Raw genomic sequence first — 18,599 nt, forward strand, 5'->3', positions numbered from 1 at the left:
TGCCAGTCTCCCACCTCAGCTGATTAAAATTCATGCAATAAACTGACTTAAGCGAAAGTAAAATCATGTTTTATAAGCCTATAAATGTGGATTTATCCAGATGCAATCTCAGATATGTAGATGTCACGTACGATGAGACAGCAATGTCAGGGACAGAGTTCCTCTTCCTCCTATATATGCTTGTACAAGTGTTTGCACAGGGCTTGCTGCTAATGTTAACTTTTAAGCACTTCCAAGAACAGTTAACCTTTCCAGGCTTATCAAAGAATCCATTTTTGCAACTCAGATCCTTGAGTGAAATTAATGATGCACACTGGTCACGATTTGGGTACTGTCCTCAAGAAGATGCTCTAGATGATTTGTTGACTGTTGAAGAACACATGTATTACTATGCACGATTACATGGCATCCCAGAGGAAGATATTAAAGGGGTAAGTAAAATTAGGATTAGGTGGAAGTAGCAGGTGCTTTGCTAGGAAGTGACCGTGTAATGCTGGAGTTTTGCTTTTAAGTAAGTTTAAAAATGAATGTAGTCAAATGCATATTTTAGACTGAAAGTCCTCTGATGTAACTTCTGAATGGTGTTCAGCTGGGTCTCTTTCTTAATTTTCCCCTTTGGGGCTTGTCCAGGCTGTATTTTCAAGAGTTGCATATCAGGTCCCAACTGCATTTCAAATGCTGGCCTGCATTTGGAAGCAGGTTTGGTGAAAGTGGAGGCCAGAGTTTGGCTGTCTATAGTTATCTTTGGCTAAGATTATCCTTCTTCCCAATGGACTTAGCTCCTTTCATGGTGGTGGATGAATTCCATTTCTCATAGAAATGATCAATGTTGACAAAATTAACATTATTAGGGCTCTCTTCTCCACTTGTAACTTATTCTGGGCTACGTGGAAGTCCGATCACTTCTTAAGCAGCAAATAACAGATCTAGCCATCAATTTGCCAGACTCCTTCTGATTTCTGGCTGCCATAGACTAACACAGCTCTCCTACTAAATCACAGGAAGTAATTGTTCCATTTCATTTGGCATTAATCAAAGACCACTTAGAACAGTGTTTCTTAAACTTTTCTCTCAGGACCCCTTCCCACTTGTAAAAATTATGGAGGAACCCAAAAGGACTTTTGTTTGTATGGGTTATATTTATTGATATTTACAGTATTAAAAATTAAAATTGACACATTCATAAAATATTTCTTACGTCATGTAAAAATATTAAACCCATTAGATATTAATGTAAATAACATATTTTTCATTAAAAACCCTATTTTTAACCAATAAAAAAAAATAATGAGAAGAGTGACATTGCTTTAAATTTTTGCAAGTATCTTCAATATCTGGCAAATAATTTTGATTTCGCAGACCCCTGAGAGGGTCTTGGGGTCACCTCCAGGGATCCTGGGACCACATTTTAAGAAACATGACTTTGAGTATTATGTCCAATTTTGGGTACCACATTTTACAAAGTATTTAGAGAGATTGAATATATTCAGGGGAGGATGATTAGGGAACAAGACTGAAGGAATTGGAAACCTTTAGCCTTAAGACAGATCTCTTTAAGTGTCTTCAAGGACGTCACACAGAAGAACGCCAAGATTTGTTCCCTTTCACCCTGGGAACCTGGGATCCTGGATATAAATTACAGGAAGATTGAATGTTAGAAAAAAACTCGATCAGAGTAGTATGACAATGAAAACTACCACCCAGAGAGTGGTAGGCTCTCTTTCACTAGATGTGTTTAAGCAGAAACTAGACATTCATCCACTCGAAACGCTTTAATTTAGATTCCTTCATTGAGCAGATGACTGGACTTATTGTCCTGAGTATCCCCTTTCAATCTTTTACTCTTAAACTGCAGGAGTTTCCTGCAAAAGGTTACCAAAGCTATCTTTAAATTCTCATTTTAAAAGATTTTAAAATGCCTTATATTCCAAATGCTCACTGTCTGAATTCTTTCTAATTTGGATGACTATGCATATAATTAAAAACAGGGATGGGAATATAAAGGTAGTACCATATAAACATTTAAAGGCAGCAGAAAGTTTTTCTTGTCTGCATAAAGAAGCTACTGTACATGATTAGGAGGCCATTCCTACTACTTGCCAGAAGCAATTTTTAAAATTGAAAAAGGGTATACTTAAAAATAAAGAGAAAAAGTATGTATATGTAATTTGACTGAACAAATATAGATATACAGAACTTCTGAAAAGTTCTGAATCATCATGGAGAGTGGTAAAAGATAGACCCTATGTCAGGATTGGATTTACTGCCCAATATATGTTACATGGATTGGGGGAGGGGGGAGAATGGGAGCCAAATTCAAGTGGCACAGGAACAGCTCTGCAAAAATACAGCCTTACAAAACAAAGTTAGTCTGGGAGTCTTGTGCACACAGTTACATCTTTTCTAATCCCAAACTGATTGCTGCAGATTTAGCTATGTTTGATTTTAATATGTTTGCTTAACACTGCTGGTTAATTAACATTAAGGAGGAACTTTAAAAAGCCCACAACTGATAATTGTAAAATTGACAAAATAGTTCTTCTAACTAAAATTCATGTACGACTAATTATATTGTCATACCATAATTGTTGAAGAATGATTTTTCTGAATCTCTTTTCCCCACAGATTGTACTTCACCTTCTTTATCGACTTAATCTGATGCCTTACCGATGTAGAATTGCCTCTATGTGTAGCTATGGCACCAACAGAAAGTTATCAGCTGCTCTAGCCCTTCTGGGGAAACCATCAATTTTACTGTTGGTATGAAATGCAAACTTTATATAGTGTGGTATTATTGTGGTTTTTCATATTATCTGAACTGTTGCAAAGTAATAGCTGCAACAAGATGAGAGAATACTGTTTTGTTAAAGCCAGAGATTGTGCTGAGCATGCTTAGACACAAATGTTCTGCATAGAAAGAGGGGGAAGGGCTTATTTGAGCTTGACAAGAGAAAATCTCCCCTTAACACAACTGAAAATGTCCTACTTCCACTAATTTTCTTTTCTAAAGTCTCCTGCTATTTAATACTAAGAGGTTCTAGGGATAGGCAAGTGTTTAGTTTCCTTTTGTTTAATTTCATTTAGTGCTCCATGACTTTGCAGGCTTCTGTTTTAACTTTAAACTTCCTGTCCCTGGTCCAGAGAGCTATGGATCTGATCCACGTATCCTGACAACTCCACCTTTTCTTTTTTGGTTGCACAATGTTGGATAAACATTATTAGGTAGCCACTTTTTTAACAGTTTAACAGAATGAACTATTAAGCCTACACTCTCCACCACAACTGCAAGGTTACCCATGGTTTTGGAGGGAAGTAGATTATGAGCCCACTTGTGGTGGGGTTACTTTGAAACACGCTCCCTTCCTTTTGGACACTAGCCAGCATTTCATCTCTCTATTATCATTATTTCCTGAGTTCTTCTCACATAACTATCACGTTCGCTCCCTCCCTCAATATTTTTGAAACCAGTTTCTCTTTGGCCTTCAAACAAGCAGCCTCACTATTTCTCATTGCAGGGGCTGGATAATAATGGAAGATCTCCAAGTGGGCTTTTGTTTGCTTATTTGCCAATTTTCCTGTATGAGATGGTATCAATCACTTCCCCTCCTCTCCCAAAGCCAGACCACGTGGCTCATCAGCTACCCAACCACAGTTATTCTGCTCTATTGAATCTAGCTAGCTCCACAATGATAAGGATAGGATACTGATACTGATAATTGTAAAACTGACAAAATAGTTCTTCTAACTAAAATTCTGCCTCCATCCTCTCAGGCTTTTTCTGCCCTGTTCTCTTCCTATGTGTTTCTTGAGTTCATATTATTTTACTACCCCTGATTGGGATATGTTAGGACAGAGAAGTCCTAACACAGTCTTGACATCATTCCCGTTTGTTCTATCTTGCCCCATTTCTGAACGTTGCCCCTGCTGGATGGTCATGTGCTGAAAGGAGCAAAACCAGAGGATAAAACCAATCACACTACTCAATAATGAGGGGCACACTTACCAATCAGGACAACATAATTCAGTAGGATCCACAAGAGGGGCAATAGAGCCAGATTAGGAATTGGTGATGGGAGCAATGAAGTTATGCTGACAATGTTTTATGTCAACACAGAGGGCAGGAATGTGGAAATGAGCACTTAGTCAAAAAACACTATTTCATAAATAAATTATTTGTGGGAAGGCGCCATATAAATAGAAAAACAGTGGTTACAAGAGGACCTGACTCAAGTATCAGTGGGGAAAGTTTCTATAATGAATGGGGGAACAATTTCCTCCCTAGGGGAATGGCATTTAGCCTACTTTCTGACTATTAGACTGTCTTGTGTCTGTCTGGATAATACTTTATCAGCAAATACTTTTAACTCTATTACTAGCTTCCAGTCTTACCCATTTGCATTGCTACATTTACTCTGAACCCTGTAATATTCTTCAGATCTCTTTTATAATACTATGTGCCTATATCCAACAATAATTTCATCTATTATATGGTTAGAATTGACTTCAGGTTTGCCATTAAAAACATTTTTGACATTACTCATTATTTTACTGCTGTTTTTGATATAAAGTCTGAATCTTCTATGCTACCCTGGATTCATACAAAGATCTATATTAAATCTCCAGGGATTGCTCTTATTTAGATGAAATTGTGGCTAACACCCCTTCCTAGAAACTCCTGGGACCCCATTTGGACCCTCCCTCTTCTATATTCATCCAGGTTGTTTCAATCCCCTCTCCTGAGCACATTGAAGTTATGGACAACCGACAGTATTTAAATTGGCAAACACCCGTGCATTAACAACAGATTGGCAACATAGACTAAGCTGCAAAAATACAAAAAAATCCCATTTCCTCTCAAGATCTAGGTTTGCTAAATGGCTTTTTCTATCACTCACCTTACTCACAGTTATCCATGCCAACAGCAAAACAGAGATCGGACATTTAAAAGCACTGTGTATCCAGTAATTCTGCATCTTAATGGAGTATAAGTCCCACTGAGTTCAAAAAATAAATATGCATAAGACATATTTTTCATTCTATTGCTCATTGGGCAGTGGATAAGCTTGTTGGCATTATGGATTCCTTTTGTCTTCTGTATACTCTCCACTTCATGCATCTGTTCTGGTGTGTTGGGAGAACCTTCAAAGCATATTTGGAGGGACTGAAGAAAGGGTATCAGAGGTATCTGCTTGACAAACATTGGATACCACCTTTTATGTTTGTGTTATACAATACAGTATGTATAACATATTCCCACAAAAAGTAAGTGCTGGTGTACATTGTATGACATCTAGCCTCATAGCACCATATGTGTATTGACATTACAATGGCACAACATGTCTCCCCTGAGTTTTTGAGAAGAATTCAAAAAAGGAAGAAGGAACTTCATTTCATGTACTGCTTATTTTTCTTTCTGTTTTCAGTCAATAAAAGGAAAAGGAAAAAAGGAAAAAATAAACAACCAGTTGTATTTCAGATCTAATGGAATTCAGCTCATCCTTAATTAAATCAGAAACTCATCTTTCCTAGCTAAGAATTCCCATCTTTTTTCTTTCTTTCTTTTGTACAATGTCTAGCCATTTTTGTTGCTTAACAGTGAAGTCCTATGACTCTTTACTCAATAGGAAGCCCTCCTAAGATGGCCTTATTCACAAGTGAGTGAAGAATTTCACTCTTTACCATAGTGTAGCAGAAATTATGTTGTAAACTTTTAGGAAAACATTCAACAAATGCTGGAAGAACTAACATGAAGGCTAGTAGTGCTTTTAAAAATATTAAGGAAAAAACCCTTTTCTTTACTTGTAATATTCATTGTCAAATGATTTTATTTTAGGATGAGCCAAGTTCTGGCATGGATCCTAATGCGAAGAGGCATCTCTGGAAAATCATCACCGAGGAAGTGCAGAACCAGTGTTCAGTGATATTTACTTCACACAGGTAGCATATATAAACTGATGCATAATGAAAATGTTCAGCTCTACATACAGTATTTCTTTATGAGGTATAATATATTTCTGTTCACCTGTTAGGTGTTCTGGCTTATTTATTCATTCAAGTTCAAGTAGCAGAGTAGGAAATGAGGCCAACAAGGTGGGAAACAATGAGTCTGAGGCCAGAGTCATGTAAAGTAAGACCTCTCCAACTCTCAAGGCTGGGAAAACAATGGCCAAAGAGCCATTCACCTGAAAGGGCAGGCGGAAAAGGCCTAGGATTTAAAAACTGGGAGTGACATATATTTAGGGCTTGACTCCTGTATTCTGCAGTAAATGTGACCTCTTTCTCTGCAACAAAGAACTTACCTATTTGTGTCAAGTCTGGGAAGCTTATGTTGTTAACTGTTAGTGACTGTGGCACTGGAGGGCTGAGATTTATATTCATGTCTAACAAGAAAACAGATTTAAAATGTATGCCCTTGACAAATAGTTAACTTTCTATTCTTGTTGTCTGATGCACAAGTTCATATCCTTCCTTCGGGGCCGGTCCCAATTGGTCCTGATAGGGAGCGAGAGATCCAGTTCAGTACTCTCCCCACTCCTTTTTAACATCTACACGAAATCACTGGGTGAACTCATCCATCACCATGGGATGAGGTAGCATACAAATAATAAAGGCGGGATATAAAATAATGAAATGAAATGAAATGAAATGAAATGAAATGAAATACATCTCTATCCTGGGTGACATAAGTGAGGCTGTGGCCACCCTCTCTTGGTGCCTGGAGGCTGTAGAGGTCTGTAGATGGGGAACAACAGACTTCAGCTGAACCCTGGTAAGACAGAATAGCTGTGTGTTGGGGGCTCCTCTGTATCCAGGAATTTACAATCTTTGGTTCTGGATGGCGTTGCCCCAGACAGAACCGGTACAGAATCTGGCGGTCCTCCTGGACTCACAACTCCTGCTCAAAGAGCAGGTAGCAGCTGTGGCCAGGAGGGCCTTTGCTCAACTTCATGTTGTGCACCAGTTATGCCCCTTCCTGGATCAGGAGTCCCTCCAGTCAGTCACTCATGCCCTAGTCATCTCCCGCATAGACTTCTGCAATGCGCTCTGCATGGGGCTACTCTTGAACAGTATCTGGGAGCTACAACTGGTTCAGAATGCGGCCGTGCAAGCAGTCTTGAATTCCCCAAGGATGGCACACATAACACCTTTGCTGCAGGAGCTGCATAGGGTGCCAGTTTGCTTCTAGGTCACCTTTAAAGCCCTACATGGCATGGGTCCAGGTTACCTGAGGGACCATCTCATCCCTATTACATCGACCCATCCCATCTGGTCAGGCAGAGAGGGCACGTTACGGACCCCATCCATGAGAGATTGTTGATTGGCAGGGCCCAGGAAGAGGGCCTTCTCTGCTGTGGCACCCGCCCTGTGGAATACCCTTTCCCCAGAGGTGAGGCAGGCCCCACTCTCCTGGCCTTCCAGAAAGGGGTACAAACCTGGCTCTGCCATCTCACTTGGGGCAGGAAGGAGGGAAGCCAATCTTGGGGGTGGTTAGCACCCTAAAGAGGCTCCATGATTTTATGAATTTACACATTTAAATTAAGAACTGTTAATACTGCCATCCTGGATTTGGATTTTATATTTTATATTTTCTACTTACATCTACAGTATATTTGTATTTAAGTAGTATGGTTTTTTTAGTGTATTTTAATTTGTATTTATTTTTAGTTTTATTGTAAGCTGCCCAGAGTTGCTTCATGCAAGATGGGCAGTGACGAAATTTGAAATATGAATATAAATAAATATTTAGAATAATTACTACCTATTTTCTTCAGCAAAGGATCGTTACCTTGCCGTGGTGCTGGAGCTTGAGCACCTCTATGATGCCATGAGCTAAACCATGAAGGGCCACCCAAGACGGGAAGGTCATGACAGAGAGGTCAGACTAAATGCAATCCCTGGGGAAGGTAATGGCAACCCACCCCAGTATTCTTGCCGTGAAAACTAAATGGATCAGTACAACCAGAGATATGTCGGTATACCATTGGAAGATGAGACCCCCAGGTCGGAAGATGGTCAAAATGCTACTGGGGAGGAACAGAGGATGAGTTCAACTAGCCCCAGACGTGATGACGCAGCTAGCTCAAAGCCGAAAGGACGGCTAGCGGCCGACGGTGCTGGTGATGAACGGCAAATCCGATGTTCTAAGGATCAACACACCATTGGAACCTGGAATGTAAGATCTATGAGCCAGGGCAAATTAGATGTGGTTATTGGTGAGATGTCAAGATTAAAGATAGACATTTTGGGCGTCAGTGAACTGAAATGGACTGGAATGGGCCACTTCACATCAAATGACCACCAGATCTACTACTGTGGACAAGAGGACCACAGAAGAAATGGAGTAGCCTTCATAATTAATAGTAAAGTGGCTAAAGCAGTGCTTGGATACAATCCAAAAAACGATAGAATGATCTCAATTCGAATTCAGGGCAAGCCATCTAACATCACAGTGATCCAAATATACGCCCCAACCACAGATGCTGAAGAAGCTGAAGTAGAGCAGTTCTATGAGGATCTGCAGCACCTACTGGACAACACGCCTAAAAGAGACGTTATTTTCATCACAGGAGACTGGAATGCTAAGGTGGGCAGTCAAATGACACCTGGAATTACAGGTAAGCATGGCCTGGGAGAACAAAATGAAGCAGGACATAGGCTGATAGAATTTTTCCAAGACAACTCACTCTGCATAACAAACACTCTCTTCCAACAACCTAAGAGATGGCTTTATACATGGACTTCACCAGATGGACAACACCGAAATCAGATTGACTACATCCTTTGCAGCCAAAGGTGGCGGACATCTATACAGTCGGTAAAAACAAGACCTGGAGCTGACTGTAGTTCAGATCACGAACTTCTTCTTGCACAATTTAGGATCAGACTAAAGAGATTAGGGAAGACCCACAGATCAGCTAGATATTCCTAAGGAATATGCAGTGGAGGTGAAGAATCGATTTAAGGGACTGGACTTAGTAGATACGGTCCCGGAAGAACTATGGACAGAAGTTCGCAACATTGTTCAGGAGGTGGCAACAAAATACATCCCAAAGAAAGAGAAAACCAAGAAGGCAAAATGGCTGTCTGCTGAGACACTAGAAGTAGCCCAAGAAAGAAGGAAAGCAAAAGGCAACAGTGATAGGGGGAGATATGCCCAATTAAATGCAAAATTCCAGAGGTTAGCCAGAAGAGACAAGGAATTATTTTTTAAAAAGCAATGCACGAAAGTGGAAGAGGACAATAGAATAGGACAGACAAGAGACTTCTTCCAGAAAATTAGAAACATTGGAGGTAAATTCCAAGCAAAAATGGGTATGATCAAAAACAAAGATGGCAAGGACCTAACAGAAGAAGAAGAGATCAAGAAAAGGTGGCAAGAATATACAGAAGACCTGTATAGGAAGGATAACAATATTGGGGATAGCTTTGACGGTGTGGTCAGGGAGATAGAGCCAGACATCCTGAGGAGTAAGGTTGAATGGGCCTTAAGAAGCATCACTAATAACAAGGCAGCAGGAGACGACGGCATCCCAGCTGAACTGTTCAAAATCTTGCAAGATGATGCTGTCAAGGTAATGCATGCTATATGCCAGCAAATTTGGAAAACACAAGAATGGCCATCAGACTGGAAAAAAATCAACTTATATCCCCATACCAAAAAAGGGAAACACTAAAGAATGTTCAAACTATTGAACAGTGGCACTCATTTCACATGCCAGTAAGGTAATGCTCAAGATCCTGCAAAAGACTTCAGCAATTCATGGAGCGAGAATTGCCAGATGTACAAGCTGGGTTTAGAAAAGGCAGAGGAACTCGGGACCAAATTGCCAATATCCACTGGATAATGGAAAAAGCCAGGGAGTTTCAGAAAAAGATCTATTTCTGTTTTATTGACTATTCTAAAGCCTTTGACTGTGTGGACCATAACAAATTGTGGCAAGTTCTTAGTGGTATGGGGATACCAAGTCATCTTGTCTGCCTCCTGAAGAATCTGTATAACAACCAAGTAGCAACAGTAAGAACAGACCACGGAACAACGGACTGGTTTAAGATTGGGAAAGGAGTACGGCAGGGCTGTATCCTCTCACCCTACCTATTCAACTTGTACGCAGAACACATCATGCGACATGCTGGGCTTGAGGAATCCAAGGCTGGAGTTAAAATCACTGGAGGAAACATTAACAATCTCAGATATGCAGATGATACCACTTTGATGGCTGAAAGCGAAGAGGAACTGAGAGCCTTATGATGAAGGTGAAAGAAGAAAGTGCAAAAGCTGGCTTGCAGCTAAACCTCAAAAAACCAAGATTATGGCAACCAGCTTGATTGATAACTGGCAAATAGAGGGAGAAAATGTAGAAGCAGTGAAAGACTTTGTATTTCTAGATGCGGAGATTACTGCAGATGCTGACTGCAGTCAGGAAATCCGAAGACGCTTAATCCTTGGGAGAAGACCAATGACAAATCTCGATAAAATAGTTAAGAGCAGAGACATCACACTGACAACAAAGGTCCGCATAGTTAAAGCAATGGTGTTCCCCGTAGTAACATATGGCTGCGAGAGCTGGACCATAAGGAAGGCTGAGAGAAGGAAGATCGATGCTTTTGAACTGTGGTGCTGGAGGAAAATTCTGAGAGTGCCTTGGACTGCAAGAAGATCAAACCAGTCCATCCTCCAGGAAATAAAGCCAGACTGTTCACTTGAGGGAATGATATTAAAGGCAAAACTGAAATACTTTGGCCACATAATGAGAAGACAGGACACCCTGGAGAAGATGCTGATGCTAGGGAGAGTGGAAGGCAAAAGGAAGAAGGGCCGACCAAGGGCAAGATGGATGGATGATATTCTAGTGGTGACGGACTCGTCCCTGGGGGAGCTGGGGGTGTTGATGACCGACAGGAAGCTCTGGTGTGGGCTGGTCCATGAAGTCACAAAGAGTCGGAAGCGACTGAACGAATAAACAACAAAAACTACCTATTTTAGCATTTAATATTTATATCCTACTTTTCTATGGAAACTAATCTCCAAGGAAGGTCACAGCCAAACACAAAAATATGATAGAACAATAGAAGAACAAATATTGAGAAGATCTTCTGGACATGGCTTTCCATGCTTTCACCAATTCAGCAGACTTTCTGGAGCCCAGAGTCCTCAGCTGAACTCCAAGGGTCACATTTTCTTTGATGGTGCTCCTTTGGTAGCTGTCTAAATAGAGGCGCCTTCCAGACAGCAACTCCTTAGACAGGTTCCAAAGTTAATCCAAACCTGTATTGCTGCTACCTGTGTATATATACTGTATAGTGTTTCCATTTTATTTATTTATTTATTTATTTATCTATCAAATTTGTCACTGCCCATCTCCTCCCACTGGAGGAGTTTCCATACTGCGTTCTCCACCATCAAAATACATAATAGTAATGAAGCATTTCACAATATGAAAAAACCCAGTTATGAAAGCATATCTAATCAAGTTAACCAAGCCAACACAAACATGTTGCTAAACCATGTTTTGACAAGCCATCCACATCATAAGAAAAGTGGGCTTCCAAAAGTAGCATTTGCCAGAACATGGCTAATACCCTGATTGTGCCTTCTCAGTCCTCATGGTGTTGCTGATGATTTCCCATTTGGGATAACAGTGAATCTTCCTGCCGTTGCAGAGCCTGTCGGAGGAATATTAGGTAATCGGTTTTCAGAGAGCAAGCGAAGTGTGCAAATTCAGTTAAAGGAGAGTTCAGTGGGGGAATTCAAGTGGGAAGTCCCTAATAAATTTTCAAGTTTTAGCTAACTGAAGTGACTGAGGATAGAACAAGAAATAAAAGCATTTCTGTGAGAAGCAGAAGATGAATAGGCAGGAATCTACAGTTGTGAATTGCAGTGCTTGTGGTATGTTTGCATTCCTGCCTGAAAACATCCAGCCATATAGTGGCAGCCAGGTCACTATTACTTCAAGAAAAAGTTAGAGGATTTGAGCAGTGAATGGCTGCACTTCAGCTGATGAGCAAAAATGAAGACATACCAGAATAAAAAAAGAAGGCAATGCAACAAGATCTGACAGAGGAACCAGCAGACCAGCAAGAAGAGAATCAAATAAAAGTAGATCTAAGCAACAATTAATATAGCTGTGCAGTTCTTTGGATATGATCAGGAAGAGGTGCTTTGGAGTATGCAGGAATCTGAATGCAACAGCTATCTATGACTCACTAAAGCAGCTGTGCGATCGTGGATGCAGCTGATTTAGTAAATCACAGATTGGTTCCGTGTTTGTGCTGCAAAAGCTCCAAAACACCACTTCCCAATCTAATCCAAAGCATTGCAAGTCTATAAACAACTAGATAGTGGGTCCCCATCAATAGCTGCTTGCCAGTGTTGTTTGGCAGGGTCTGCTCATTGATCTCCTGAAGCCATGAGGTTCCCCTGGCTCTGGAAACTCATACCAGTTCAAAGGACAGAAACTTGACCCCTTATCTGATTTGGGGTCCCAATCAGAGAAAGCCAGCTCTTCCAGGCTCTGGAGCACACATCTACAGGAGCAATTCAGGGACCCAGGAAGACTGTGCTTCCAAAGGCTAAGGATCGATCTGCCTGTAAAATGGACACAACTTATGCCAGTTTTGTCTCCCAACCCAAGTGGTGGGAAGAATGGTAAAAGGGTGATGTTTTCTTTCTCTTTTTCTTTCCCAGTCCACTAGAGGATACAACAGAAAGGGTGTCAAGTATGAGGGGCAGTCAACAGAGGGCAGCTCATAAATAATGTCTATCATGGAGACCACATGTCCTTAAAGACTCATGCATGAAAGGAAAGCTGTTGGTGCTTGCTCTGCCGGCACAGGTGGGAGGGGTGAAGAACCAGGGGAATCCACCAGTTGGGGGTATGGTAAGTGCAGTATGGGGAGAACACCAGGCCGTCATTGCAGCCAAAGTGGAGGGAAGCAGTAAAATCCAGAAAGGAAACTCTTCAACTGTCTTCATTTCCAGCTGGTTTACGTATGGGAGTCAAGCAGCTTAAGACGATAGTGCAGAGAAGTTCAAAGAAGGCAATGTGTTGGAGGAATTTAGTCCAGCAACCTCCTTACAATTGTAATGGCAAGTCTAACTCAGTGGAGAACTCTGATGGGCCTCTGCATACTGGGAATCACTGCACACTTGGGATCACTGCACGCTGGCTGGGCTCAAGTCCAATCTGTGAAGGTTCCATGACCCCAGATGGTTTAAAGATGGGATAAGCAAAAGGCTGGCAAGTGGCTAGGGTGGAGTGGAGGGAACATCCAGGGTTGGCTGCCCCACTCTGCAATTCTTCTGAGTGGATGTCTCTATTAAATAAATTGAACTCAGTGACCTTAATGGCCCCTTCCAGCTCTGAAATCCCATGGATCCTCAGAAGTCTACATTGCACAAAGGGACAGTTGTTATAAAACTGCATGTAAAAAGAAAGGTAGGGAAAAAATCATGATTGAACTTGAGTGGTAATTAAACATTAATTAATGAATAATTACATATTTGTCTTCAAACAAGTTGTATCATGAAATAGCAAGTTTTTATTTAATGCCTTAATCCCACCTTTCTGCCTTTAGACAGAAAGAATTCATTGTCTGATCTAGCCAATTGATCTTCATCCCAATAGAAGATGGGAAGTCTATTCTTTTCTTCAAAATCTGTAAGCTCAACTCCATTCCTAGGTCCATATTACTGTTGCACAGCAGATTCATCATTTGTCCAAGTGCAGTATAGACTTGTGGGATCCTTGCCCTTAGCAGAACCTATCCTGCAGGACCTGGATAAACCAAATGTGGCAAGTTGAGGAAAACAGTTGGAGAGTGAGATTAGAATCACAGAGAATGGGCCATTTAGGCCACTGAGTTCAACTCCCAGCTTTATGTAGGAATCCAAACTAACCCCAGACAGATGGCTACTCAGCCTTTACTTAAACACATCCAGCAGGGGAACTCACCTTGAAAATTGGTTCCACTGTTGATTAGCAAGAGCACTGATTCTAAGTGATTTGCTACTAAATTAATAGAAAACATATTTTCTTCCCTGTTCCTGGTGTTTTCATTCTAAGAGAATCTTCCTCTGAATATTTGAGTAGCCTTTCAAGCAGTTCTAATCCTTCTTCCAAATCTTGTGAAATGTGATTCTCACTATCTTCTCTGTGAGAGAACAGTGCTTCTGATTATAACTGGATTGTACAACTATCCTGCTAAACTGATAGGAATTCATACTTTTCAGTCCCCCTTGCTTATCATTGATCGATGTATAGATTGGGTATTTTTTTGAGACGATTGCAGAGAACAAGGTGTGTTCTAATCATCAGGCATTGTTCCAGTTTTTTATGCTGACACTGCAATTCCTTTTGGCTTTCAGCATGGAGGAATGTGAGGCTCTCTGCACACGCCTGGCTATCATGGTAAATGGACATTTCCAGTGCTTGGGTTCACTGCAGCACATAAAAAGCAGGTTGGTAAAATGTCTCTTTTGTGACAGCTCTTACAGGTTACTGTGCCACCCAGCTGAGCAAGGAGTAAAGTATGTAAGAGCAATTTTTGCTCTGTTATAGGACTAAGGGGGGAAATTATTCAAAAATTACTGAACAAGTCATGTTTTAGCTTTATGGATAAGTGAACCAAGGGCATCTGATATAATGATATCATTGCTTTACACCACATCTTTGTACCATAATTTACATAATTTGGAGCATGATTTATCATATTCAAGCACCAACAGATGAGCAGCATAAGACTCAGCATAGGTAGGAGCCCTACCTATGCAAAACACCTACACTGCAGCACTCAGATAATTTTAACCTTCTGAAATTTGAAGCTGACCCAGATCCTTAATGTGCTTTTGGTTGTACTAGAAATTAGATTCATTTGGTTTTCTAGAAGTACTGCTTGGGATTAGAATTTTTATTTCATTTTCTATTCAATAAAATATATTTTCCATGTTTTCTTCTAGATTTGGAAAAGGATTCACTGTGAAGATGCATCTGAATAACAGTGCAGACAGCATTGAGAAGCTGACACAATTTTTGCAAACAAACTTTCCAAATACACATTTAAGGGTACATATTTTTACATGCCTATATTATGAAATGTCTGTGTGTCATTAACAACGGTCAAGTTTTCACTTAGAAATCTGGTTACATCTCCAGGCTGCAGGGAGATTTCTAACAAGATGGAATATTCTTTCATGCGCTTAAATGAGCACTGTATCAACATATCAATAAGGCTAAGTGCAAACCCTAAACCCTAAAGTGCAAAAAAACTACAATAATTTTTTTGTATGGAAGAGTACGTAATAATGTGAGTGCCTGTTCAATCCAGCCACAAACTAAAAAGAGGCCAAATGATTCTTAATAAATTAATGCTGTGATAGAAACTGTTAGTATCCTGAATTAACTGTAGCACTCAAGGTAATACTACCAGCCAAATATCACAAGGGTCATTTTTGTATAAAATTAGAGCATGCCATGAGCTTTACGGCTTTTTTCTCATTCATCTTTAAGGATCTCATTATATTCTTACAAAAAGAAGAAAACAGAAGTCAAAATTCACACTTTTGTAAGGTTCCTTTGCAAGGTCATCCAGCACATAATGACTCTGACTCTCAGTTGATTCTCAAGCTCCTTGTAGAGTAGTTGTGAAAAAGCATCCAGGATTAATAGAGAAGGCCCTGGGGAATAGCTGTACACTAGTGTTATGAAACAACTGGCACAATCCTGGAAAAATGCCAGGCACAAGTGGACCAAGATTGGAAACACACTGTCAGGTGGACATCAATATTTAACTTCCAAATCGACATTTGTCTGCCATAAATCTTATTTATACAGGACCATCAACTGAACATGGTGGAATATCACATCTCAGTGTCTGCAGGAGGTGTGGCAAACATATTTCAACTTCTGGAAATGAACAAAGCAGTCTTTGAAATTAAACACTTTTCTGTGAGTCAAACAACTCTGGAAGAGGTAAGCAGTAAACTTGTCTGATTTGTTGACATAACAGAGTTAAACTGTAAGAGACAAAGACTTCTGGATTGTAGCCCCTGGGACACTGAGTCTCTTTCCCTAGTTTGAGGCAAGATAGCTTACAACTAAAGCTTCCTGACATAAGCAATTTAAGTCCATTTCTGAAAAATTTACAAGAAAGCTAATTAATTTCTTTTTCTTTTAAAATATTCCATCTCATTTTAGTGCATCTTCAAAGTAGATAATAAATTGCTATTACAAGCAACATAAAATACCATATTAACATCTGAACAGTACAACCTGAATATTAATGTATTCAGTATTCCTAATGATCAAGGACTTGAAAGAATAGTTGAACTGTAGCCATATACCTAGAAAATAACACCCTTGATAGCTGGGGAAAGAATTCCATAGCAAAAGGACAATCATCTTTATCATCAAAGGTCGTTTGGAGTAAGGGCTGAAGTGTGAAGGTCTATTGTGTACGGGAGATGTGTTTCCATATAGACTTCATTTGTGCTCCACCTCTCTGGGTGGAATGTAAGCCCTGGGCCCCCAGCACAGGAATCATCTATTGATACCAGCCAGAGGCACGTGAGCTAATTGGTTTTGCATGAGATTCCTTCCATCTGATGTCTGAACAGGAAGGAGCCACAGTGTGCTGCATTCATTCATTTAGGTTGAATGTTGTGAATGTGATATGTGAGCTGCCAGGTAAGAGAGATCTTAGCAGTATCTGCAGATTTCTTAGTCCTTGATAAGCAACTGTTTCATTTTAGCAACCAGGACATAAATGCTTAGATTTCATACATAAACTAGTTACACGTATGTACACATATATCCATATGGCAAGAAATTACACAAGGTTTATGAGAAGCAAGATGTCTTAACTAATGGGAAAGTATAATTATCTTCACTTGCTCATAAATATCCTGACGTGTGTTGATAACACATCAGGTAACGCAGTTTGCTAAATTAAATACCAGATGGCACTCACAGCCCGTCTCTTTTTTAAAAAAAATGTTCCTCAGACTCCTCCATGCACAACAATCGACATGAGAAAGAGTGGGGTTCCTTGGTGCTAATGGTACCGTTTTTCCTATTACTAACTGTCAAATCTGGGTGGAATTGTTAGTGATACTGGACCAGAGAGGGAAGGTTGTATCTCCTGGTACGCTGCTCCCACTTCCAAATATCTGGTATTTGATTTTTAAAAACAATGTGATTGGTAATCATGTTTTGGCTGCTAAATGTTGCCTTCTAGTTACAAGGATTTGACATACCTTCTGTGTACAAACTCTTCTTTCGGACCAAAGAGACTCGACCTCCCTGGACGTTGCCAAATACTATTATGCTGCCCACAAGATAAGATCCAAGTTGACTGACCCCCACAATTGTAACATAGCACAATTGTGGCTAACCCTTGAATAACTTGCAATAAATATATAGATAGAGTTTACATTTTGCCTAGTTCTGTCTTAGAATCTTAATTTGACATCACTAATGTTAAGTACTTAAGACAAAAACCCTGTTTCCTAGCATTATAGACAGTTTATACTGGTAAAAACAGTCATAATATTCTGTTGTAGTCTTTTGCTTGTGTTTGATATCTGGCCTTTGTCTTCTACTTTTAAACTGTTTGTTGTTTTTTTCTATACTGGTCTTTGACTGAAGTAAGCTTTGAATTGAATTGAAGAATTTGTCATATGATTATATTGATGTTTATTTGACTTAATATCCAGACCACTGTCAAATATCTATCTTATTTAATCTTACATTAGTTTTGTTTAATACAGTTAAACATTTTATTTGACTTCTATTATGTTTTTGTTTTGTTCTGCTCCTTGACTATAATGTTTGTTGTTGTCATAAGTAGGTACGTACACTGGGTGTAAGAAGTGCATTTAGAAAATTTCTGTAAAACAGAACGTGTTTAATTTCATGTATGTTTCTGTTTCATTTTAGGTTTTCATCAACTTCGCTAAAGCTCAGACTAGCCCTGATATTTCAGATGCAATCTCCAATACAAGTTCTGAAGCTTAAGGGAACACTTAACTGCTGTTTACTAAGCCTTATGTCAAAAATTCCCAACTGCTGTGTTAGGGCTTTATTTTTGCAAGTCATTTTATGTATTCATTTTGTAATCCTGACCATGAATCCTGAATGAAGGAACACCCCTTTATATCAGATTGGTCTTTTACTTCTTTCCCAAGTTTCATGAATTACTTACGCAAAGAATACATAGCAGATATTTCTCTTCATGTGTTCGTGAAGTTTTTTCCCCCCCTCCTGTTCCCAAGAAGTATATTCACTAAAAAAGAAGAGCTGCTTTGTGTTCAGGAATATGCTATATATATGGATTATAACAATGTTAAATAAAACTATTGAAAATGACTGCATAATCTGTTAATTTCTAGAACCTCTGTTTAGCCTCTTGGCAAAAGAGTCTTTTGGATAGAAAGGTATGGAGTTGTTTAGCAAATGGTGTGGATATAAACTAGTTTTAGGAATATTTCCTTTCCTTTTTCTATAAATGCTTTAATTGTCTTTTTCTTACTCATTTTCCATATCTTTGCACAGTGTTGCTTACCCAAAAGGGAATAGGAAGATGATGGGTATGGATGGATGTAT

General features: G+C 39.7%; 1 protein-coding gene across 1 annotated transcript in view; it reads left to right on the top strand.

Annotated features, from left to right (window-relative positions):
* The window catches only part of ABCA12 (ATP binding cassette subfamily A member 12), a 130,880-nt gene extending 112,545 nt beyond the window's left edge, over positions 1-18,335 (top strand). Inside the window, exons 45-51 of the mRNA XM_063302960.1 lie at positions 287-431; positions 2,626-2,760; positions 5,834-5,937; positions 14,366-14,458; positions 14,957-15,062; positions 15,831-15,968; positions 17,934-18,335. Coding sequence (XP_063159030.1) covers positions 287-431; positions 2,626-2,760; positions 5,834-5,937; positions 14,366-14,458; positions 14,957-15,062; positions 15,831-15,968; positions 17,934-18,011 — 799 coding nt within the window. The 3' untranslated portion in view covers positions 18,012-18,335. The remainder of the gene's footprint in view (positions 1-286; positions 432-2,625; positions 2,761-5,833; positions 5,938-14,365; positions 14,459-14,956; positions 15,063-15,830; positions 15,969-17,933) is intronic.
* The last annotated feature ends 264 nt before the right edge of the window (positions 18,336-18,599 follow it).

Source organism: Candoia aspera, chromosome 1 (assembly GCF_035149785.1).
Source record: "Candoia aspera isolate rCanAsp1 chromosome 1, rCanAsp1.hap2, whole genome shotgun sequence".
In the NCBI taxonomy this organism is placed as follows: Eukaryota; Metazoa; Chordata; class Lepidosauria; order Squamata; family Boidae; genus Candoia; species Candoia aspera.